The 25,528-nt window shown below is 33.0% G+C and overlaps 1 protein-coding gene across 2 annotated transcripts in view; it reads left to right on the forward strand.

Moving 5' to 3' along the window:
• The first annotated feature begins 4,577 nt into the window (after nucleotides 1–4,577).
• LOC119634740 overlaps nucleotides 4,578–25,528 on the forward strand; it is a 51,213-nt gene continuing 30,262 nt past the window's right edge. The window contains exons 1-4 of one of the 2 annotated variants that reach the window (XM_038029079.1): nucleotides 4,578–5,750; nucleotides 14,597–16,478; nucleotides 18,808–18,955; nucleotides 24,339–24,586. In XM_038029079.1, coding sequence (XP_037885007.1) covers nucleotides 5,730–5,750; nucleotides 14,597–16,478; nucleotides 18,808–18,955; nucleotides 24,339–24,586 — 2,299 coding nt within the window. In that variant the 5' untranslated portion in view covers nucleotides 4,578–5,729. The remainder of the gene's footprint in view (nucleotides 5,751–14,596; nucleotides 16,479–18,807; nucleotides 18,956–24,338; nucleotides 24,587–25,528) is intronic. The other variant, XM_038029080.1, reaches the window with a different exon arrangement.

The following is a 25,528-nucleotide window of genomic DNA, read 5'->3' on the forward strand; positions in this document are numbered from 1 at the left end:
TGCCGAGATTTTGGGCTAAGCGATAGTCGAGAGAAAGAGATTAACAAATGAAGCTGCTAAACGTGATAGCAATAAACGTAGGCGTAAAATTTCGACATCTCGTTGAAAGGCATTTTCACGCTCTGTGTGCAAAGCGAGTGACTAAATGAACTTACCTACGATATCATGGCTGTTTCAGTTTTGCTGCGTGTTGCCATACAAGATTACTAGATCAGATCGCATTGTTGGGCCTGTTGAGGATTCCAAAATGTCTAGACCGATTGCGCCGTTAAATCATTTGAAAAACTTAAACTGGTTGCGGTGTTTCTGATTAGCATTTCTGGATCTTATAAGAGTAGTGTATCTGCGTTCCTTGACGGTGAGTGGAAAAAAATGTACATACATATTTTGTTCGTATAAAATTACTTAATTCGTTTGTCATACAAAATGTATTTCCTCGAATCTCGCGTCGAAGTCGTAAACACTGATGGAAATGCAAATAAAAGAATTGCTTAAATTCCGCTTAATGCGTTTGGGGGGCGAGTATATATATATATAAACAACAACAATTGCAAAAAGCGAATATAAACAGTAGTGGTAGTCGTCAGAGAATTATAATAGACAGTAGAGAATAGAGAGACAATGAAAAAGACAAAAGTATATGATAATAAAAAATAAAACTCATATCTCGTGCATTATTTGAGCAATTAGCTATAATGAGAAAGCAACAGCAACAGCAACAGCAACGAGAGCGACAACAATAACAACAAGTGCGATATTTATGCAGATATGAAAAAACGAAAATCTTTCTTGTGCAGAGGTTTAAACACTTGCCAAAATACAAACATATCGCTATTGTATAGGAATAAAACAAGCGTCAGGCTGATCGGCCGTTAAGTTTCATTATGTCATTCATAAGACCGACAAACCAAGTAATCAGGCAACCAGTTAGTCAATAGCAGCAGCAGAAGCAAAAACAAAAACAACAACAACAACAACAAAAATAATAATAATAATACCTTCTTTATTACAAGATGCAGATGCTATTTTATGGGAAGCATCAAAATAAGTTAATGAGTAACAACAACAAGCGCACGAAGCTGAACAAACCAGCAAAGTGCCGTACTGGGTAAATTTAAGACTTACTGTCAAGCAGACAAAAGGGCGTATATGTGTGTTGGCTCTTGCAAGGAAACCCCAAGTTTACGATGACGGTGTATGTCGTGATGGTTGAAAAACAAAAAAAACAAAAAAAAACAAAAAAAACAAAAAAAAGAAACAAAAACAGTTCCGTCATTCCTCTTTCTTGTTGTTGTTTCTCATTTATATTCTTTTCTTTTTTTGTTGTTGCTCATCAAAAGTCTTCTGAGAAATCTGTGAAATTGTTTAAATAAAAGCAAAAACAAGTAAAATGTGAAATTGTTTTCTGTGGGGGGAACGACAGACAACGACGTGTGTTTGGTTTATGAGCTTTTTATGTGTGTATATGTGTTGGACACTGTGTGTGTCTACACTTTATTAAACACATTAAAGCCGACTTGAGAATATTTAAAGCAACAGGAATGTCAACTGATATGTTTTCTTTTTTGTTTAATCATTCACGTTTTGTTTGTCCATTCATGCATCCATCCAACAAATATTATCATCTATCTGTCCATCTATACTGTACATGTCGGTACATCATCACATCACATCTGTGCGTTCATTCTCTACATAGCTCTGAGCAGCTCATACTGTTTGTTTGCTTTCAGTAGCGCAGTTTATCTTATGGATGTGTGCAAGTATAAATATGTATATGTATGACGAGATCAACTTGCCTAAAGGCCAACTCATAGTTAAGTTGGTATTGACCAAGAAAGTAAATACGACTTATGAAAGCATAAATATAGCTATTCATCCACTCATTCCTTTATGGATACATATACACAATAAAATAAAACATTTGAAAATTTAAATTTAAACTGATTTAAAAGTGATATCGAGTAATACCGGTTATACAAGTTGTATTAACCGCACACACACATACATATACACACGAACAAAAGCGCATTTTCTACTTTTTCGCTCTAAATCCTGAAATCGACTGTATCCACTATCCTCCAGGCTTATGAACGTACAACTTAAGATGGACAGACAAAATTTCCTTAGTTACGAATTGTTTTACATTCAATTAAACTAAAACTCATTTTGCTCAACTCATATTGTGTAAAACAATAAGTGAAAATAATTAATTTAAGGACAATCATTAACATATACTCATTATTCCATTTTTTTTGGACTTCTTTTCCCTTTTGTTTCATATTTTTTTAATTTTGCAATTGATCCAAACCGTTTCCATTGTTATATAACGACGATGATGATGGTGACGGTAACGAAAATGAAATTTAAACGAAATATAAACGGAATCATAAAAGACATGTTCACGGAAGGGAGGGTAGATGCCTCGGCTATCTCTTAACGGCCCATATTGCTTGCAATTCACTTGAAATTAATTTCAAAGAAAATTTTATATATTAAAACAATTTAAAATTTAGATCACCTCAAGATTCCGTCTCATTTTAAGCAAATACAGACTTTGCCGACTCATTGTCGAAATTTTCTGCGTTGCAAGAAACTCTCATAGATGGATGCTTGAAAAACGAAATATTTATCTGCACAGTAGAACCGAATATTCATCACTGGGTAATGTGGTTAAGCTTCTCTTTACAACACTTAGAAATCCGCATTGGCGATCTCAAACACCATAGGTGTTCTTGATTTGCAATTCTAAAAATTGACATAGAACGATAGTATTTATATTCTGTAATGGATATATGCAGCAGGGAGCAAATATTTGTAAAGGCCATATTAAGTTTTAATATGCAGTGGCGGCAGCGGTCAACTAACCGTCTTTAAGAAATATTAAAGGTAATCGTAACAAGAGTATTTCCATAGTAGGTTGCGATCAACCATCCACTAATAGCAGAAATACTTTACAATGATTAGTTGTTGGGTTAATGAGCCGAGTACTAGAGATTCGTTATAAAGAGAACATGACGTTTTCATTTGCTTTTTGCTCGTGTAAGATTAATTTTCCATTACGGTATCATTAGACAGATACGATCGAAGTTATATATGTCTTGCACGCTCCAATATTCTAATGATACGTTCAGGAACTATTTGTTCGCCCCAAAAGCATATATTTCCTATTCTATCTGCCGCTACGATCATTTCCTGTCCAAAAATCGATCAAAGCATCTATCTGACTATGGCTGCAGAGTTTAGTGATAAGAAGTAGCGCATGTTCGTATATAAAGTCTGATCATAGATGTCATCAACCAATTGGTTGCAATAGCTGGAACACTGAGAATATTCTGAAGGGTGCATATTTTCAAAATACTTTTATATATATTTTAGTGCACACATAAAGTTCATTTAATACTTGTTTTGAAAATAGTTTCGATCAGTCACTTGATATGTCTACATTGTGTGTTTGCTTAAAAAGCTTAAATTTGTTGCAGGCATTTACCTCAAGCGGATATTGCAAACCCTATCGCTACATTTCTTATTAATCATATTCAATTTCTGTTATCATACTGTAAAGATAGAATAGGTGTTAGAAGACTCTCTTTACGCATTAATGTAGCGCTAAAATGCGTGTGCATGCATACATTTTTGATCAACTGTACAACAATAAGAGTGCATATCTTTGTTAGTGTATTCTCAAAGTGTTCTCTTTTATAACGTTCAAACTTCTAAATGTGTATATGCTTCCATAATATGTTGAAAGTTTGTCAATTCTTGAAAGGAATATAAAAAAATATTAGTTTTGCATAGCACTGCATTTAATTTAATGCTATGTTGATAAGTGTCTGAAATTGAAGTGGTAAAATCAATACTGGAAGAGATATGTTAGCAAGAGTAGAAGAGCGAATCGAGCGAATTGGAAATTGGAATAAAAACAAAAATATACGTTCATCTCTGTTCCGTTACTGGTGTGAACATAAGAGCGAAATACAGCTTTTGATGCTATTGCATTTCTCATATTGCTAAACACACATTTCCATACATTTATAAACACACAGTTCATAATCAGCGACCAAGACTTCCTTGCAATCGCCAGATAGTTAGTTAGTTAGCAGTAAAACTTCGCGGCACAGACACATATGATAATGTGAAGTAAAAATTGTATTCCGTGTATAATTAAAAAAAGGTTTTTTTCTTAGAGTGAAAAGTGAAGAAAAGTGTGTATATATATGTATAGCGTGAATATATATATGTATATAGATATATATATATATATATAAATAAATATGCATGCCTACGAATAGGTAGATACGCATGCATGAGTTTATATATATATATATAGATATATATATATATGTATATATATATATGTACATGCATATGCATATATTTATTGCACTAGAACTGGCTGAAAACCTGAGTTGTGTTCGTTTCCCCTCTCTGCCCGTCGAGATAACATAAGCAAACAAAGAAATATTTAAAAACGAAATAAAAAATTTTTTTTTATATTAACTAAATAGAATTTAAATAAAACGTACTTTGTATTAAAGGAAAAATGAAAATGCTTAAATATGTGAGAAAATTAAGTTTAATAAAAATTAAAAATAGTTTCTTCCCGTAAAATAAGTGAGAAAAAAGAAAAAAGTGGAAAAATGGAAAATTTTCGGCTGCTAAAACAGTATATAGAGTGTAAAATTTTTGTGTACCCTTAAAAAACCTTCTGTGCGCGCCGCCCTACGTCCTCTAGAATATGAAATAATTCGCTTAACAGCTATATATTTAATTTCTCACAATGCGTGTTTTTTTTTGAAAAATGAAAGTCAATCAAAAGGAGTTCGTTTGTTCCTGGCCGTCAATGTAAACATGGAATAAAATTTTATTAAAACTGAAGTGAAAAATTGCTAAAAAGAAAAATTGTTTTTTTTTTTTTTGGTCACATTAGCAAAAATTTCTAAAAAACAACAAACGATGAAGTAGGAAGAAAAAAGTTCGATATCTTTGAATTTTATCTAAACCCATTTTACTACTCATACACACTGTTGAAATAATTCTCATAGCATGGTTTAATTGGATCGAAGTTGTGTGTGAATGAGAACACAAAACTACTGAATATTTCTGTATTCTCAGAATTCGAAGGTGCAGGGAATTACAGCGAATTGATTTCAAAGTCAGACTGTGGCAGAGAGAAAAGAAGAAAGAAAGAGAGAGAGAGGGAGAGAATTTCTCCATAATATCGACAAGCGGAGTACAATTTCCAGTTGAAGAGAAGTTGAATTTGCACATCACGTCACATCTTCAGCACCAGAGTACTCTAAACTCATTCGCAACGTTATTATTGTGGCAACACCTCGTTCGCCTGTTTTTCCACTTTCTGATTGTGCATTTGAGAACGTTAACTCACCAGTCGCAAACTTGATTTCCACAAACGGCGGCTAGTGTTCATATAGCTTTGCGTAAGAATTTTCAATTTTTCATTCAACTGAAAATTCTGGCTTTCCTTCCGCTAACGTCTAACACCTTTTGAAGGGAAGAAGCAAAAGAACATCACAATAGCATCATCAAGCCAGTTTTTTTCTTGTTTGTTTTCCTTTTACGATTGTCCTCAGTTCTCGTCATCGTCTTCAGCATAATACCGTCAGCTTTAGTTTTACAACATTAACGCGTTTTTTTCCTGCCTGTATTAATTATTCTTCTATACAATTCTCAATCAAAATTATCGCGCCGTATATCACCCTTTCAATTCAATGGAGCACTACCCCATTAAGGTGAGTAAAAATTTCTAATGTATGTTTGTGTGTCTAACAGTGTTAGCAGTAGCAGTAGTGTACATAAGTGGAATACATTAAAAACTCTCTTTACTAGCCGATTAGTGCATCGGAGTGTACGTACAGAGTGAGCGCGTATGTATGTATGTATGTAAGTTTATATGTATGTATGATGTGTGTGATTGTATTATGAGATGGTTATGTGTTTAATTTTCTTATCGATCAAAAAGTGGGTAAAATTTCATGGCTTTTTTGAGTACACTTTTTTTGTTTTTCATTTTTTTTGTTTTGCTGGCTTGGCAAAAGCACAAACGCGCACATACATTGTACACACATGTAAACACATAAACAGATATAGACGAAAATAAATGGATAAATGCTATTATGCACATTTAATTAGCAAACCATAGACATAGGCATGTATGAGTATATTTTTGATGTCCTTTCAATGGAACCAAGCGCCATTTATGAAATAAAACCTAATAATCCTTAATATAAAAATTACTTTTCGTACTTTTTTTTACGAAATTCGTGTTCGAGCCTGAACATTATTCATGACGATAAACTAACATATTTACAAAAAGCTTGAAAGTTTTGTTTCTTCCTGAGATTATATCGGAGCAGTAACAGTTAGTTGTTCATGGGTTTGGTGAGTTTTCAAAATTTAATGGGCATAATTAAGCTAATAAACACGTATTCGATGTCGTAGTTTCCTACAGTTTTGTGACTGCCAAAGTCCAAACAGAAGGAGGAAGTGATCGAAATAAGTTTTACAATTACTCGGTTGTGAAAAGATCAAAACTCTTTTTCTATTTCTGCAGTTCTCCGATCAAGTTTTTCAAAAATTGATTGTCCTTCAGTACTAGGGTTGGGGCACATAATGACGCTTTCCGATATTGCAGTCGTTACATAACCGAAAAGAATAGACAGCTTCCTTCATGCTCTGTTATGGTCACGGCCAATTTGCCTAACATTCGCGCTGAGCTTGCTTATCGATGAAGCTGTATAGGTGCTACAGCGTTTTTTTCCCTTTCTATACCCTACACCCCTTTTAGTAAAAGGTATATTAGGTTTTTGCGGACGCATGTAACACGCAAAAAGCACTTAAGATAGGCAATGCCTTTTATTATACCGATCGATTCAGAATTATTTTCTAGTAAGTAAAGTGTTAGAGGTCTAATATTCAGTGCACAGTCCCATAATATCAAATTCCTATAAAAACATGGTATTATCTTTGTGTTCTATGGCGAAGATAAGAATTGTGTTAGATAATATGGCGTAGGGTATTTAATAGCGGGCCTAGTTTGATTATAATGTTTGCACTTCTTTGGGTTTTTCAAAGTTCTAATAACGAATAGGCGACGAACAAATACTCGATTAAATTCAAAGCATTATTCCATCCCGTAATTACTTTCTGATAAGCATTTTGGTGTTACATAATTAACATCCGTAGGAAACTGAACGGCAGCCGAGAGGTGGTATCGGAGATTGGAATAGCGAAAAGACGAAGAGCAAATAGTTGATTAAATTCAAAGTATTATTCCACGCTCTGTTTAATCGAATGATTCAGTTACAAAATTTTATTATCGTCCGTTTATTTTTATTATATGTATTATGCATAACTTGTGGAGGTTCCCTCAGTTCTAAATTTGAATCTCGACAAAGGAAATTCTTTAAAGTAAGGAAAAAGCCTTCCACACAAGACGCTTTAGCGCTGGCTCTAGTTGCGACGAATAGATGTACGATTGCGGTCTTTTTTCCTTAGCATTGAAACCATCGGAACATCGACGCTCTTAACATTCGACGGCAATAGAGGGAGCTATGTAGAATTCAAATGTAAATTTTAAGATTTGAAATCAAAAAAATTAACACTAATTTAATTACCAAATACAGATAATCAATTAAATAACCACTAACTTTTTCCCTTAATGGTGTTTGTTCGGGGAAAGATGAGAGAGTCGAAAAGATATTAAATGTGAAGCGTATACATTGATGATGTGAACAAGTGCGTTCTCTGTTTTATCAAATGTGTGCAGTGAACGAATAAATTAAAAGTAGAAACTAAACAAAGGTTTTCATTTTAGTGATATTCTTTTTTTTTATCATTTCCCATTTTAAGCTAACGTAAAAACGAGATATTTATATCCAGGCAACTGGTATCACTTGCATGTAGTAGCAGCACGTCGAATGAAAGCTTGCCGTAGGCGAATACCTATGAGACCGAATGTTTTTGTCTTTGCTCCCAGTGAGCCACAAGACACACAATATGCTTAGCATTACTTTCGCTCTAGTAATTCCGTCCAATATTTGACAATGTCCACCGAGGAGAATTGTCTGCTAGAGTAGAACTTTTTTCAATTGAATAACTTTACAAAGGGGACAAGAGAAAAAGACAGTTTTTATCCTTCCATTCATTTTCCCAATAATAACAACAACAACAACAACGTAATTTGCATTGATTAATTTTTATTTATTTTTATTTATTTATTTATTTTTTTTTGAAGATTTTATAACAACAACTTATAAGTTTGCGTTGCTTATAAAATAAAAGTGTTTTTAGTTATTCATAAATATTTAATAAAGTGAGTGCTTTGGACGAAAGGAATAACTTAAAAATATATTTTGGAATATAACTCTAAATTTATTTATTATTAATTCATAACCATTTTAATATTTATATGAGAATTGTGTTCACCAAATATTCTACAGTAAATTATACATACATTCGCAAACACATACAAACGTACACATGTACAATTATCCCATGTTTCAATATAAATATTTCATATTTATTCAAAATTAAAAATATGAATATTTATGTTGAAGTCATTTTTTTTTTTATGGGGAACATAGCATGGGATGAAGTGAAACAAATAGCGGTAGGAAGAATATATAAAACCCATTAAAAATATTAATTATGATATTTTAGATTTTTTTTTTTTCTCCGACGAATATGAATTAATGTCATATTCATATGACTTATTATTCATTGCTACCTATCTTGCATTGAAATGTTTTTAATTAATTTATTACGTTTACGCAACAGATACATATATATATATTTATTATTATTATAATTAAGGAGAGTGCGCGTACTTTTTTGAAAATTTAAAATTGACTTTATTCTCATCTATCACGTATTGAATGAGCCATCGAGTGACCAAGTCGAAATTAACGCATCCACGTCTCCCATATCCCATACGTTATTCTGTTATTAAGCTCTTTAAATTATACCTCAATATATGCAAGGTATTTCCTCATATATATGCAATATATATGTGATAACGCTCAGAATACTTGCATCTTGTAACTTTTTTTCAATTACGAAAAACCAATATAAGTCCACGAAATGTTACATTATGTGCATTATTGATACGTATTCTTGTTTTCATTTTTTTGAATATTTGTAGAGAAGATTTATTAGCCAATCGAGCATTAATTCTTATTCCTATAAAGTCGACAGAAATTCTCGGGAAACTTTAGTTTTTCAAAACAAGAGCGATCACTGCTTCACTGCTTTCCGGACTTGCATAATTCTTGTCCGATGACGAACTTGTGCACACCGCCATGTTTTGTTAGGTAAACAACTAATATCGGACGCACTTCCTGGAATTCAGCTTCCCGGAAGTTCGGGCCACAATTAAGTGAATCAACTCAGCAATTCACTAGTGGCTCTGCATGGGCATTGAAGTGACGTTCACTAGGTGATTACAGTTTTTTTGACCGAGACGGTACACTCAACTCAACAAAACGAAATAGCGTCTGTCTGACAAAATTTTCTGAGTGAATATACTGTAAAAAATTGGAAAATTTTCCGCTGAATATGTCAGATTCATGGCCTATATGACAATACATATTGCATATAACAGATCCTAGCAAATTTTTTTACGAGGATAATAGCCAACGAGTTTGTTCGAATCTTTAAATAAGTCTCGTTACTTGGTAGTGTGAATTTTTTATCCCCTTAAGTGTAATTCCACACTATTAAATAGTAAAAGAATATTTTGGTAAGTTTATGTGATGCGTGAGTTTGTAGAGTGACGCAATGAAACGTTATATCAAACCTGAGTTGAAATCTAATTAATTTAATTACGAGGCGCCGTAATTGCCTTAATGCAAATAGCATTCCTGAAAGATATTTTCACAATAATGTCAACATATGTACTTACCGCTCTACCTTGGGGCTGTGAGTGGCCTTTAAGCATAAGAGAAACGAGCGACGTCTCCGACGACGTTGCTCAACACACAGCCATAGGATCGTAGGATAGAAGGTTTTTCTGTGCAATTTGCAATTTTCACTGTGTTTTCACACGACGAACAGCCGAGATGAACTCAAATTTATTTAGGAAGCGTTCGCACATTTTAAGCGTAACATGTCTTCACTTTTGGGACATTCTACAATGCATCGTAACCAACCGAACAGATTTCGTTTAAAATGAACTTAGATTTCTCTTTGTATGTGCTTCTCCCTTCCCTGCCACAGCCGATTAAGATCGATTTTGAACTTCTTTTGAAAGATAAGGTAATTAACAGTTCCTGAGTTATTTAAAAATGATATGAGAAGAGATTACCAGATGATTAGCAAGAATTGCTGGTTAAAAGATAATTTTTGCTTTAATTCATTGTTTGTTCGCTTGTTATTAATATACTGGTGTCTAGTCAGCATTCAATCTTTCAGTGCTTCTCCATTGAATACAATCGCTCGAAACGAACACCTGTACGACAAGTTTGCGTTGTTGCAGTTCGCAAAGTCTCGCTTGTTTAATATGCAAATGCTGTTGAAAATATACGACATAAATTGAACAAATGTGCAAATGTGTTTGTCCACACGCAAGTACATTTATGGTTAATGGCAATAAAATATTTAATGAATATATCATTGGCATCGGCGTATCCAAACAATAGTATTAATGAATGAAAACTTTTTGCAAAATAACTAAAAGAAGAAAAAAGAAAAAATATGGGAAAAAGAAAGAGAATAAAGTTCACATTATCATATTAATGATAGAATTATAAAATATTCATTGCGCGTAAACAACAATATTTACACCAAAAAAAAAATAAAATATATATATATATATATATATGTATAGGCGGTCAAGGCAAAAAATGGCTATAAACAATTTAACCTAATAACTTATTCACTTATGCAAAACAATTAATAAAATCGGTAGTGGATAAAATGAATACTTTATGAAAATAGATAAAAGAAAAGTCATGTGAAATGAACGTGATAGGTAGCACAGCAAGAGTGAGAAATTTGGCGTGTAAAAAATTATTATAAGTGGGAGATTTCATCCGCTGAATGAGTAGGACGCAGCGTATCAGCCAAGCAGCTAATAGTTAGCTTTAGTTGTTATGTACCCGTGGGACCTTTGGAATGCTTGCTGGACATTAATCTTTGAACGAGCTACACTACTGTATAACTACGGATATTGGACTATAGAGAATTGTAAGCGTGCATGTGTGCGCTTATGTGCAAATTTACAAATAATAACAACACTAAAGTTATATAGGCGAGTGTGTGCCTAAGTTTATATTTAAGAGAAGAAATTGTATATTATAAAAAAGGTAAAAGTATGCTCTGTTACTTGCTAAAAACTTATGAGCATGAACTTATGTACACAGGTGTACTTACCAGGTATGTCTAGTTTCACATTTTTGTATCCTTTCACATAAAATTTGACTCTTTACGTGTTTTATGAGCCCCCGTATATACCTTATGTGTATATCGCATGTGTGTGTGTGTTTATGTGTTTATGTGTTTATGTGTATATTTGTACGTCTACATGGGCGATTTAAGCCAACATTTTATGAGAGCGTTTCACTCAAGACAAAACACATATCCCAACATTCTCCGCAACCCCGTTCCTGTGTGAACGTGTGTTTGCATACCCCGGCCTCTGCGCGGCTACACGTTACATTTTTCGTAACTTTATAAAATATATAAATTGCAGATAAACATGCAAACATAAATTTTCACCCTGTCAGGTGGTCTTTCGGTTCTTGTTGTCGGTGTTGTTGTTTTCACTACGTACTCATAACAACAAAATTTCACAGACCGACCATTGGTTTGCTGTTACCATCACTGTTACCATTTGCTGGACTCGATTTAGTTTTGGTCCCATTTCACAATCATAATACATTGCTTATGTTACGGCTTTGTATTGTGTGTGCTGGCAATTTTTCTTGCTTTTTTTTTTTTTCCAACAATTTTTCATCTTTAGGCCTTTAGGCATCTATATTTATATACACATTTATATGTATGCATATATCTAAACAGAATATATTAAATTATTCATACTCTTTCTTAGGTTATGATGATAGTTTTAACTATATTTCTCCTCTTCATTAATTTTTGATACTTTCCTTCTTTCCCTCTTTCTTTCTTTCTTCATTTTCTTTTTTTTTTTTCTGAATTTCATGTTACGCTTTTGCTAGTGGCCCTTTCGCTTAATCTGCTTTAATATTAAATTGTTAAGTTTCAAATTTTATAAAAGATATCTAATAAATTATAAATGAAATTAAATACCAATTAATTTTCAAAAGATTTACTGAAATGCCTCATTTCTTATATGGCATCTATCACCAGCCATCACCTTTTATAAAAAAATTCTTGTGGGAGGGGGGGATGAAAACTTCTTTAAGAGACTAAATGCGACAAAGAAAAAAAAATTATTTTACATTTGAAAATCTCTTAAATCTATTTCTTTATGACTCGAAATTCTTCACATGATTTATATTTTTCTGCCTTGGAAAAGTTTTGAAATAAAAAAATTACTATAATAAAAATACACATTGTTTTTTTTTATGGAATTTTAAAGTGTTAAATTGAATGTGTTTACATGGTTATGAAGACATTAGTCTCATTATAAATATGAGTGCGTGAGTCTGTTTTTGTTTTTTTTCTATTCTTCAAATCCACATATTTTAAAGGCATATCTCATTTCAAACATTTAAAATTTCGTGAAACAAAGGCGAGGGGTTCCAAACCGTTTCTCGAATAGTCACATAGTGACAAATTTCTTTGGAAAAATATGTTTTTTCTTCCTTCTCTTGTACAAACATGAGGAAAATATCATTTCGGAAATATTGGAAGGTCCATGTACGACAAATCCCGATCGCATATCCAATAAAATGATAATTTTTTTTTTCGATTCACGTATTTGTCGCCCTGTTGGAATAAGAATCGTCTTGACCTAAGTGTAAGTCTAAGAGAGACGAGAGTCAGCTTTACATATATTTTTTTTTGCAATTTTCTTTGGTATGGACGGGTAGCGGTATTAACGCTAAGACATTCCTTTCTTACTACAGTCAGATCAATATGCATTGAAAATAGATGAAGTGTGTTGGTAAGCACGCGGGAAATGAATGTTATCTTGGTTATTTAGATGAATGTGCTTATTTTAATGACTGGCCAGAAACACCAAGTTTCACTTGAGATTTATTATTACATAAAGTAAGAGCACGCTGGTCCGGTTTTAGTTAATCATACTCACACACACCTTATTAACATGCTTGTCCTATCATTTCGATTGACTTTGTTCTTTGGCTGTAGCAGCCCATCGGCCAAATCATTCAATTTTTCGCGACCACAAAGTCCGCGTTCGACATAGGTTATCCCTCCCAGTTTCATTTGAAGATGTATAGCTTAGCGTATTCGCAAGTTTGCGTATTTAGAGAATATTTGTTCTCGTCTAGATTTGTAGTTATTTTTTTTGCATAGCTTAGTAAAGTTTTTTACAACGTTCAGGTATAGAGCTTTTTTACTGAGTCTTATAACTTAAAGTTGGAAAATTCATAATTAGTGTTGTAACGAATTGTGCACAAAGGACATGAAAAGGAGTGTTTTTTTTTTTTAATACAAAAAAAAAGGCTAAACTTTGAGCTTGTCGACAGCAAACACTCCATGCCGCTTGAAGCCTTCATTAGCAAAATTAATGAAATTACCTTAGAATGTTCGAGGATAAAATTCAAACTTTATCATTTCAACTGACTAATTTTTTGAAGTCTTCATCAACATCAACAGCCAAGCTAATCGTGCCAAGCATGGAGCAGTTTGTTTCTTTCTTGTTTGCCTTAACCTTTGCCTTAATAACCTTAAAGTCTTGTCAAATAGAAAGTAAATTGTAAAAAATCAAGGCGTACATGTGTCTGTGTTCGAAAAGGATCTAGGTGCCAGTTTTAGCTCGCGAAGAATGCATGATAAGAATAACAAAACAAAAGCTTAACTTACACTGATGTCAAAGTTTCTTTTTCTGTGACTTTTATCAGATGATAGTGAAAATCATGTCAACCACTTTCCGTTTTTCTAATCGCTATGGGAAAGTTTTCGATCTTCGAAGGCGTCTTCTTGAACGTTATGCGACCAATTGCCCAGTCATTAAGTAATTTAAGAAACGGGGAATGAAAAAAGTCGCGAATGTAACCTAATCGATCCCTAATTGAACGTTGGTAAAAAATATAAATAATTGGTAGTGTTCCTAAGGTCCATTTTTTTCGGTGACAAAACCCCTAGCCCTTCCTCCGGGGATCGATATAAAAAGAATGCTCACGATAACCTTGCTTGGGTTAAAGGTAATACTATGGTGATATATTGTATACACGATAATGTAAATTAAACGAACACCCCGAGCAGTCAATTTATTTAAAAAAGTTCCATTACTCACCGCATTTTGAGGTCTTTATTAAAGGCACATTGATAAAATTGCTGCAAAGATAAAAAAGGACTTTGTTTGTCGTTTGGTTTCTTTTTTGCTTTTTGAAAAATTTCAACTCATTTATATTTAATGTCTTTACTTATTCTTTATTTTTATATGCGTGTATTTTTTCTTTTTTCCTTTCAGTATTCGGAGCACGCAGCCAGTAGATCTACAGCTATAACTACACAAATGAGAGCAACATTAATATATTTAGCGCCTTTTTTGCATCCGTGTAAGAACGTTGTTCCTGGCATAGCACAAGTAAATGAACAAACAGCACATTCGCCGACACTGACAGCGATACAGGCACGAACGTCTATCGTAGTCAAGGCACAAGACGAAGGAACTGTAAAAAATATTCAAACACATGTGACCCGCAATAATGTCATAAATGATAACGGTGGCCGTAATACCAGACGTTGCAGTATGAGCGCCAGCAATAGCAGCTGTTGTCAGAATTTTTTCTATAAGCAGCATAACAGACAACAACAACAACAACAACAAGAACAACAGCAGCAGCAGTCGCAGCAAAAGCAAAAGCAACAGAAACAACAACTACAACTACAGTCGGTGAAGGAAGAGTTTTATGAAAATTATGAAATGCCTGCCTTAGAGACCACAACAACGTTATTTTCTAATGTAATAAGAAAACAAAAACAAGAGCAAAAAGAAGTGCAGCAACAAACGACCCAAGCGGTAGTAGTAGTAAAAGCCGTAGAAAATATAGTAGAAATACCAGAAGATAATTCAACAGCATACTATACGAACAGAAGTACAAAAAATTTACGTGAACGTGGTCACAGGATTATTCAAACACATACACAACTACAAAAACAAATGCAAACACATGGTCTCAATGCCAGCATTTTAAAACCATTTGCACAACCGTCACTACAACTACAACGAAAAACACCGTGTGGTCGTTGTCTAGCTATTGATAACTGCAATAACGGTAATATGCGAATGGACACGACCGAAAGCAACAACAATGACATCTTTAATGCCACGTCATCATTATTATTGTCAAGATGTCATTGTTTAAATAATACGTTTAGCAATGCGGAGGATCAACTGCAACAACTACAATATTTACAAAAACAACATCCAAACATCAATTCAACGGCAATAATTGATGATGAGAACGCTGACGTTGATGGTGTTACATGTGGTTTAATATTAAAGAATTCCATTTATAATTCCCGCGACCAAAATCAACAAATGCCGTCACATTCAGTGACGGTAGCGCAGCAAAAACAAAAGCGCCAATGTAGCAACAGTAACAATTGCAACAACAATAATAACAACAACAACAACAACAGTTCTCTGACATCAACTAACTCGTACACATCCTCCTCTTCGGTATCATCCATTTCCATAATACCATCAACTTCATCAACATTTTTTTTATCATCGCCAACACCATCATCATTATCACTATCACCATTATCATCATCATCATTATCATCATCATCATCATCGCCATCATCCTCATCCTCATCAACACCAATAACTTATTCCACACACACAACCCTCTACAATTCGCATACAACGACAACGCTTGAATGTACTCGTAGGTGCTTTAGGAAAAATCGTGATATTAATGGCATCGAACTACAAAATCCCAATTTGGCGGTAGTAGCAGGTGTAAGCGATTATGTGATCAATGGTATTAGGAATGCTTTAGAACAAGAAAAAAGAAATCTTCCTAGTTCAACTTTATCCACATCAACATCAACATCAACACCAACATCAACGTCATTCGTATCCACATTGCCATCATCGTCATTATCTGTTTCTTTATTATCGACATTATCATTACTAGTATTAGGATCATCATCGGCTGTAAAAAGAGGGTTAAACGATAGAAAACCGGCGGCGCATTTAAACATATGGTTGCAAAGGATGACAGTTGTACTTGGCTGTTTACACTTAAACAAAACGGTTTCGGTTTCAAAGTGGTTGTTAATGTGGCTGTTATTGACTATGTTTTCTTCAACGGCCCACGGATGGGTGGGACGTAATGACGGTAAGTTTTCGCTACAACTTTTTGCTATACACAATACGCACAAAAGCTACGCGCACTTTAGAATGAATTAGCGAAAGTTCCACCTAAAGCATATTTTGAATGTGAAATCGTGTGCATAGTGTGCGATGAATTCTGTTTAGGGAATTAATTTTATGCGGAACCGACGATATTGGGGCAAATAAGTGTATAGGCCTATGTATAATATTACCAACATCCGAGATTAGATTTTATGCAGTTCATGAACTATGGACATATTTAATCTCGAAAGACATCTATTGGGGCAGGAATCAGATATTCTTCTTCTTTCTTTATGCGATGACATCATTTGAGATAGAAAAGGGATAAATTACGATCAATAATCTCACATCGATTTATAATTTGGTGCGTGCTTGCTCAACCAGCATAAAGTTCGAAGCGAAAATTCTTCGAGCCGAATAATAAATACGGTTAGGGTTATTTGAGATTTGCCCCAAGGTCTTATGTGAAGTACATGTAGAATTGTTTGTCGCTGCAGACAATAGAAAAAGCAAAACGAAATTATAAACCATGCATAATGTGGTCTTTACAAATTTTTAGAAAGTATCACATAGCAAAACCACAGTTCAATACTTCTTCTCCTTTCGAAGATCGCGAATGAAGTGCTTTTAACGCTGCATTAAAAGAACGATTTTTAACTGCTGCCGTTTAATGACTTACGCACACATGTACATGGAGGCATTGGAAAGGAATTTTTTAAACACTAAATACACGATTCTCACATAGCGACTCACTTAACACTAAACAACACATAAAGTGTTTGTTCTTTAGTTTAAAGCAAAAAAAAAAAAAGGAAAAAAAAAATTAAATCTCTTTTGTACACATCTTTGCTTTAACATATAGATTAGGTATGCAAGAGCACACAATCCCATGTACACGTAATTTGTATTTGTATGACAATAAACCACCACCACCGTGTGGTCACCCTCCGCTTATAGAAGAACTTAACAATAAGAGGCTTTGACTCTACGCAGTAGGCTCTAAGCAGTACATTTTTATTGCATTCTCATTTTGAGAACCACCCGTCTGTCTGTGCGCGTTTTTTTTTTTAATTTTTATTTATACGTACATTTAAAAAAGCACAAAAACATAAAATGTTATTTAAATTTCTTTTATCGCTTTTTTCCTTCCGGTTATATATAGAAATTACAATACAATCAATGGTTGGCACACACTTGAAGGTCATGTATGCATTCGTTCAGTGTTCTATTCATCCAACGGTCACATTCAATTGTGCGCTTAAGTGTGGTCGTTTCAAATCGTTTCAAATAAAAAACCCACAAATCTTAATAAAAACCGTAAGAGAAACTCATAAACTTTAATACAATGGCCGTAATTAGATTGTTTAGAATTTATGATTGCGCCGATTCTTTTTTAGGCCACATGAATATGTTGTATATTTTACTTATTTAGACTGGCCTCTCATAACGTAGAAGAAAAAATCAGATTGTCAAACAATGCTCCTTTTCATGACAATAATTGCGTGTATAAGTAAAACTGCGCTCAATCCACAAGTGATTATCGTCAGCGATATTCATCAGAACCATTAGGATGTTTGGTCCAAAAATAGACCCTATCGGTTTACTAATACTAAAGTCCATGAGTAGCGACAACACTCCAATTACAATTTACATCCAATTTACTTGAAGGCGCTCTATCATGTTCTTTACCCAATCGCAAACATCTATCATTGTCCCCATAATCACACGTTAATCCCCCCTAATTACATTAGCATAAGGGAAGTGTTGTTTTACAATACGAAGCAGAGTTTCCCAAAATGTGTCTAGTTGCACGCTTACATTCAGTGCGTTTAAGTATGGACTGACAGAACGAAATTGAACGCGGACAGTTACGATCTATTCATTATATTATTCGTACTGTTTAATAAATGGATTCAGCGGTTTGGAAAAGGGGGCCTCTACCAATTGTAGCAATCCGTTGCCTTAGTTGATAGATGAGCTATTACCGCGAGTTTGCGTAACATTGCCACCAAAAATGGAGAAGCAGAAAGTTCAGACATCCAATGCATGTTCTTAGGCGCGCAAATGCAGAGTTAGTCGATCTTAAGTTCACGTACGAATGCGAATTCAACCGACTTGCATAAAATTTATAACTTATATTTAACAAAATCTAGGATCGCTTCAAGACAACGCTATCCCTTTACTGGCGATAGGAATATAAGCAAAAATAGATCTATTACACAAGATAGATATAAATAAAAATATGAATGGATTTCATTAAGTGTTGTTTTGCATTTTGTTTTTTTTTTCGTTTTGCTTTATTCAATTACTAGTGCCCACGAATTGTACATTTCCTGCGCGTTGGGAAGGCTCATGGTTCCTATCTGGCTATCAGCAATCCATACACATCAAAGGTTCACAATTCAGTTATCGCGGGAGATGTGCCGCCTCGGATGGTAACAAGTATTTAATCGTTGACGAGTAAGTTTTTACCATAACCAATTTTTTTGATTACATTTTGCGTTTTCCATTACTACCCACTTCCCTTACGTTTTCGAACAAAAAAAAATTTAAGCCACGAATCGAGCACACAATTGTCTTCGAATTTTAATTGATTACAGTCAAGTGTTAAACCAAGCTAAAAAGCGATTTTCTCCCTTTGATTTTTTCCCCCTTTTTATTTAGAACATAATTTAATGCTGAGGTAGTATATGTACGAAAAAAAAGAGAAAAAACTCTGAATGAAACTAAAGTAGCTTTTTTTTTTATTTCAATTTCTCGGCAAAAGGAAAAAACAATATATTTAGTTATTTTTTGTAATTTGATTTGTCAAATATGACGGCTGGGATGTTGAGAAAAAAATGATAAAACAGCGGAGTGAAACCTATAACAAATTCCAGACCGAAAAACGCATTTACAGTAAATGCCTTTAGAACGAGCGCGAGATACAGTACATACGGTCAACTTAAATAAAAAAAAAACAAATATTTTAAAAAATAAAAAAAGAAAGAACAGGAAAACAATAGTAGACAGAATTCTCCGGAACGTATTTATTTCATATACATAAAAGTCCACCTGACCACCAACTAACTAACCGAAGTTGACTGCAATTAATATATGACCGGACTTAGGTTGACGACCTACTATTAACGTCATTATTACTGCTGCGACATAACCATCTACCACTACAACAACAACAACTACTACTACTACTACTGCTATAACCGAACGAGCTAATGAAAATGAAATGTGTATATGTTTACGAGTAGAGTCGTTAAAAAAAAAAAAAAAAAAGCATAAAAAAAAAATAATGAAAAATGCAAAGGAAACCAACCAACCATACAACAAACTAACCAACCATCAACTCAACTAACTAAGCCAACACCAACTTTTGCGATTGGGTGCAGTACGACTAAACGAAAGTCATTTGGTTTTTTAATTATTTCTTCTTGTTTTGTTTGTTATATATTTCTCCATTCATAAAAAAATGGAATGAAGACAGCAACAAATAAATTCTAAGCATATAGTATGGATTTAATACAATGTCGTGTCTCTTTTTATTGATTTAATATCCGTAATGGATCACATGTATCGAATAGCTAGCTGGCCTCCTTTTATCTATGTATTGTAATTACCTATATAAACAAAACAACTTTAGGGACTCTCGTTGTTTTATTAACTCTTATTAATTATTTGTCATGTGCAATCATCTTTATTGCTTCGGCACTAATTTCTTAAATGCGTTTAATTACATCAAAAACGTAATACTATAGCTTAAAGTGAAATTTACTTTACGAAAAAGAGAGAGAGAGAGAGAGAGAGAGAGAGAGAGAGAATATTTGAAATTTCAGCTTAAATTACTTCTTATGGTCATAAAATGAAATAATGCTAATGAAACCGTGCGCATAGCTTGAAATAGTAAGCTCACGATACTCATTAATAGCATGCAGTGGATTTCAGAGCTTATATGGCCTGAATCGAAGTGTGCATAGCATACTCTTAAGGAGAAGCAGTAAATGCTAAAGTTACCTAAAGTGAAAACAACACCACTTGTTCTACCCAGCCATACTAACACCACAAGCATTGCAGTTATTCCACTCTGATTGAATCTTTCTTGCGCAATTATTTTCAAACGTTCTGCACACTTAATGACGGTTAAGAACGTGAGTACACATGCTGAACGTATAAAAAGTTTATTCAACTAATCTGATACACTAAAAGTCTCGAGATGTGAAAAAAATCTAAAAAACACCCGATCGGACTCTGATCCACTCATAACATTCAGACAGACAGAAGCTCATGTGGAAGAATAAGAAGAGGCCTTCTTCGCACCAATTTAAATGGCCATGCCATAGAGTCGCCCTCATAATGCGATCGACCATTTCCATGTTACATAAATCCGTATTGCACGGCCTACTTAGTTTATACAAAGACGGTTTTCACGCCCACTATTATTGTTTCCATAATTAATTTGAGCGGAGACATAGACTCAGAGTAAAGCCTTAAAGCTTTATTGAAAACTTTGCGGCACTTGAGATTTGAACCCACGACGATTCAATTGTTGGTCGAGATCTTCAGCCCACTCAGTCAGTCAGGCGAATGGCCTTGAATAAGGTCTTTTATCTTTCCTACCTTTTTTACTTCAACGAAAATAAAAGCGTTACGGCTGCTTCATTGTTGTAGAATGTTATATACGAAGACAAATCCGTCTTATCTGAAGACATGTTGTAGGGCAGTCTACTGTAAGTGCATACGTTCATTAGCAAACTTTGCATAAGAAGATAAACTGAACTCATTCAAGCCGGTGCAACGTAAGAACAATTATTTTCGAGGAAATTCCGCATAAAGAGTTCTCATCGAAATTAGAAATTTTTTAACGCAAGAATTTCTTCCGCACAAAGACGATGCAGTTTATACACCAGAAAAATATTTCAATTTGCTTAGTGAAAGGAATAAGTTTTTTCAGCAATTACTCCGAACATGCCAAGCTTAGAAGATCGCTACTCGCCGATTGACACAATTTTAGAAACATTTCCGTAGATGGATATTACTTTCTTGAAAATTTTCAAAATCCTCTTGCTGCCACCTACAAACTACGCCGGCTGGTTCGAAAGCTACGCCTTCTATTTTGTTGAAATATGAATATGTCAAGCGTAAAAGCGATTTGTATAGGCGTCAAACGGCTTTACAAATTTCATATTTATTTGTTCTTCGAATATACGAAATACTCTTGATGTGAGAGATTTGTTTAAGTTTACCGTACGACAACGTGAAGAACCACTCACAGCATATATTAAATCCATACTCTGGAATATGTTTAATTTTTCAATTATAGTTTTCTTTCCTTTGTTTTTAATTTTACTTCATGTGTTCTTTGGGTTTCTTAATGATGATGACTCTTACTGCATAACATTAATTGTACAAATATTTCATATTGGTTTACTCATCCGATTACTTTGGGTGTAGAAGGCAAAGACTAAAAAATTAAAAAAATAAAAACGAAAAAAATGCAAATAAAAAGAGAAGGAAATATGTAAGAAAAAAAAAAAAAAAAAAAAAGAAAAAAGGAATTTATCGTGCAAAAATAAATCTTATAAGTTTGCGTGTTATTTTGTGCTTAAGAAGAATTCAATTTTACTTTTTATTCCATTTTTGCTTTCATTCATTCTATGATGTATGGCGTAAAGTGTTTTTTCCACTTGTATTTGTTTTCGTTTTTCGGTTGTTTATCCAACACAACTAGTACTACTGCTACTACTGCTACTACTACTACTACTACTACTACTACTACTATACTATATACCCCTTATTAAGCTCGGAGAAATACGCTACTTTTTTATGTTTTTGTTTTTTCTCGTTTAATTTCTGGCATTGTTTGCGTTCTTTTCAATAAAACTTCTTTTCATTTGTCTCACATAATGACCATAAAGTGTAATTAAAAAGTGTTTTCAAGCCGAGAAAAAATGATTAATTTTCATATTTTCGTCTTCATTCATTAACTCATAACGGAGAATGTGATATTTTGCTTATTTCTCTCTTTTACGTTAACTCCACGCTATGTTTAATTTCATCATATGTATTTTGTATGGATTTGTGTTTTCATTTCCAGTGATTTTAAAAGCAGTTTAATGCATTCACTATATTCAGAATTTTTCGTTTACATATTTCATTTTACGGACAGTTGGTTACTTTCAGTTGTAGCTGTTATGTGATTTTCAGTTAGTTTTCGTATATATTGTATGTGTTTGATGTGTCATATTTACATATATATATATAAAAAAGAAAAATAAAAAAAAAACCAAAGATTAATTATTACTGAAATGAAAAATATAAGAAAATCTCATAGAATATTTTGCAATTTCTTTCAAAATCATAAATAAAGCCGCCCTTGAATTTTGCTTTCATATTTAAACAAAGAAACTAGACAATCCCTTAAATACTCCTTTCTTTCATTATTAAAATTAATTTCTTTATTAAATTAAATTTCTCTTCTCTTTACTTAAACAAATTCTTTTAAATTTCATTTTTAATATAATTTTTTATGATTTCCTTTCATTCATTGAAAATATATTTACCTAAGTAAAATCGTTGAAAATTGAAAAAAAGGAAAAACTCTAAAGGATAAAAATATACAAAACATTCCAATTAGTTATCAAGCTTTTGCTAATTGTCCTTAATCACCACCATCTCGACTAGTGGATATTCATTTCCCCTAGTACCCCTAGAATCATATACGTAAATATATTTATAATTCCGTTAGAAGAGCATATATAAGCGATAAGCGTGAGGGTACGAGTCGATTTATCATTACCTTTCGTATAACGTTCGTCTAGCTGCGCAAAGTCGAAAAAAATGAGATAAAAAAAGTACGTTCACTTAGAAACGGAATCGATCGGCCATTGAGAACCAGCAATGACAAAAACGAGGATGCTGCTATTAAATAACAACAATTGTTATCACAATAGTTCAGATCTCTAACAATTCCGATTTAACATTCGCTGCAAATATGCGGCGGCAATTAAAAGCTTCCTAAGAATGCATGTAACGAATAATGCAACGGGTGAATGTAAAAAGTGCGTTTAGCGCCTTATGTCGACTTTTTTCAAATTTGCTCAAGCTTGAAAGCCTTTGTTCTTCGCAGAGGTGAAACCTATGGATTGGAAGATTGGTAGGCAATTTGATGCTCAGAATTCAAGTCTGAAAGTCTGTCTTTGGCCTGTTCTAGCGACTGTTAAGATCGCGAAAATTGGGATGGAAAGTTAATATTATAGGTATGGTTCTAGTTGGCTATAACTAAACTGTATGTGATCGCAATAGACATCCAGTCATAAAAAATGTACGCAGAAGAAGTTATGATGCAAAGTTAATTTCTCTTGCGTGATTAGCACGAACCTAATGAATCTACTCTATATATGTAGAGGTTTGCGATTGTAGGCATTTTTGTTGCTTTAACGTGTCTTCAGGAATGTTTTGTGCATTACTTTATCCTCTCGCAATGAATGGAAATAAATAAATTTTGTGATCACTTTTTCTGGAAATGCGTATATCTTAATAAAATTTTATTTACATATCTATACATATATATTAGCTATATCCATTAAAGAGAGAAGAAAAATGGAAACACTAACATTAACAAAAAAAAAAAAAAAAGAAGCATTTTTAGAGAATATATTTTTAAAAGTATATAATTTACTTACTTACTTTTTTGTTCTTTGGTTTGCGTGTCCACAATGAATATGACATAATTGTGTTTGTATTTCTTTTATACTTTGCCACCAAAAAACGAAATCTCATGCTATAAATATTATGACATGAAAAAAATTAATGAAACAATAACAAATCGTAACGTAATGCGATATTTTAGGAAAGGATGTCATCGATGCCTGGTTATCTATGAAAAGCATAAAAATGTACTGCAGTATAAAGAAAGTGAGTGCGAAGGTGATAGTATGTATATGCATCAATCGAATCCATCCGCAATGGCGATGCGTAGCGTTTTAAATCAAAAGAACAGTGATCATAGGGGGGGAGCTCATCCCAATTTGAACGGGCATTCAAGATTATCCTCATCGGATCAATACATTATGAGATCCAATGATGATATGAATGATTGTAAGCATTTTTTATTACTACTACATATCTAAATAAAACTCTGAAACAAAAACGAAAAAAAGAAAAATATATATATATATATATATTTTTTTTTATTTTTCTTACATATTCTTATTTGAAAATTTCATTTTATTTACCATTTAATTTATAAAATGTTTGCGTTCGTTTAAGTTTAAGTATTTTCCTTTCGATTATTTAACATTTAATTTACGTTTTCTCGTCTTCAAGATAATGATTTCATTTCATTTCATTTAGTAATTTTTTAATTTCAAAAATCTTCGAAACTCATAAAAACACATCATTTCATTTCGATATTTTATTTATGTATAATTATTATTATTTTCTTCTTTTTTTTTTCTAAAGCAAAAAATACTGCTTTTCTCCTACTATTACGATTATTTTTGTTCATTTTGAGTTTTTTTTTTTCAAATTTTTCAATTTATTTATTAATAAAAGACACCTGAAAAAGGAAAATAATCCTAAAACAACCAATTCTGTAAATAGTTTTATGCATTTCTTTTAAGCTTAACCCATTGAAGCGTTATATATTATTATTATTATGTTTGCATTCATTTTAACAACAACAAAAAAAAAAAAAAGAAAGTCAAGGGTCCTCTTCTTTTCTAATTAAATAATTTATTATTACTCGGTAGAGAGTAAAAAAGCAAAAAGAAAAAGGAAAGAAAAAATCTGAGTGAAATGTTGAAAAACAAAAACACTCAAACGAGAACCATTTTCTAAGCGTAAACGGAAATACTCTCACTTTGAAATGAAAAGAAGAAATTTAAGCAACGTATTAGCGGAATAGCAGATTAACCCGTCCCAACTTTTGTATAATTTTTTTTTTTTTTTTTTCAAACTAAACTTCGAAAAACCAAAGATTCCTCATACAAAGCTAAAAAAGTTTTTTTTTTTTTTTTTTTTTTTTTTTTTTTTTTTTTT

The sequence above is a fragment of the Glossina fuscipes genome, unplaced genomic scaffold (assembly GCF_014805625.2).
Source record: "Glossina fuscipes isolate IAEA_lab_2018 unplaced genomic scaffold, Yale_Gfus_2 3, whole genome shotgun sequence".
In the NCBI taxonomy this organism is placed as follows: Eukaryota; Metazoa; Arthropoda; class Insecta; order Diptera; family Glossinidae; genus Glossina; species Glossina fuscipes.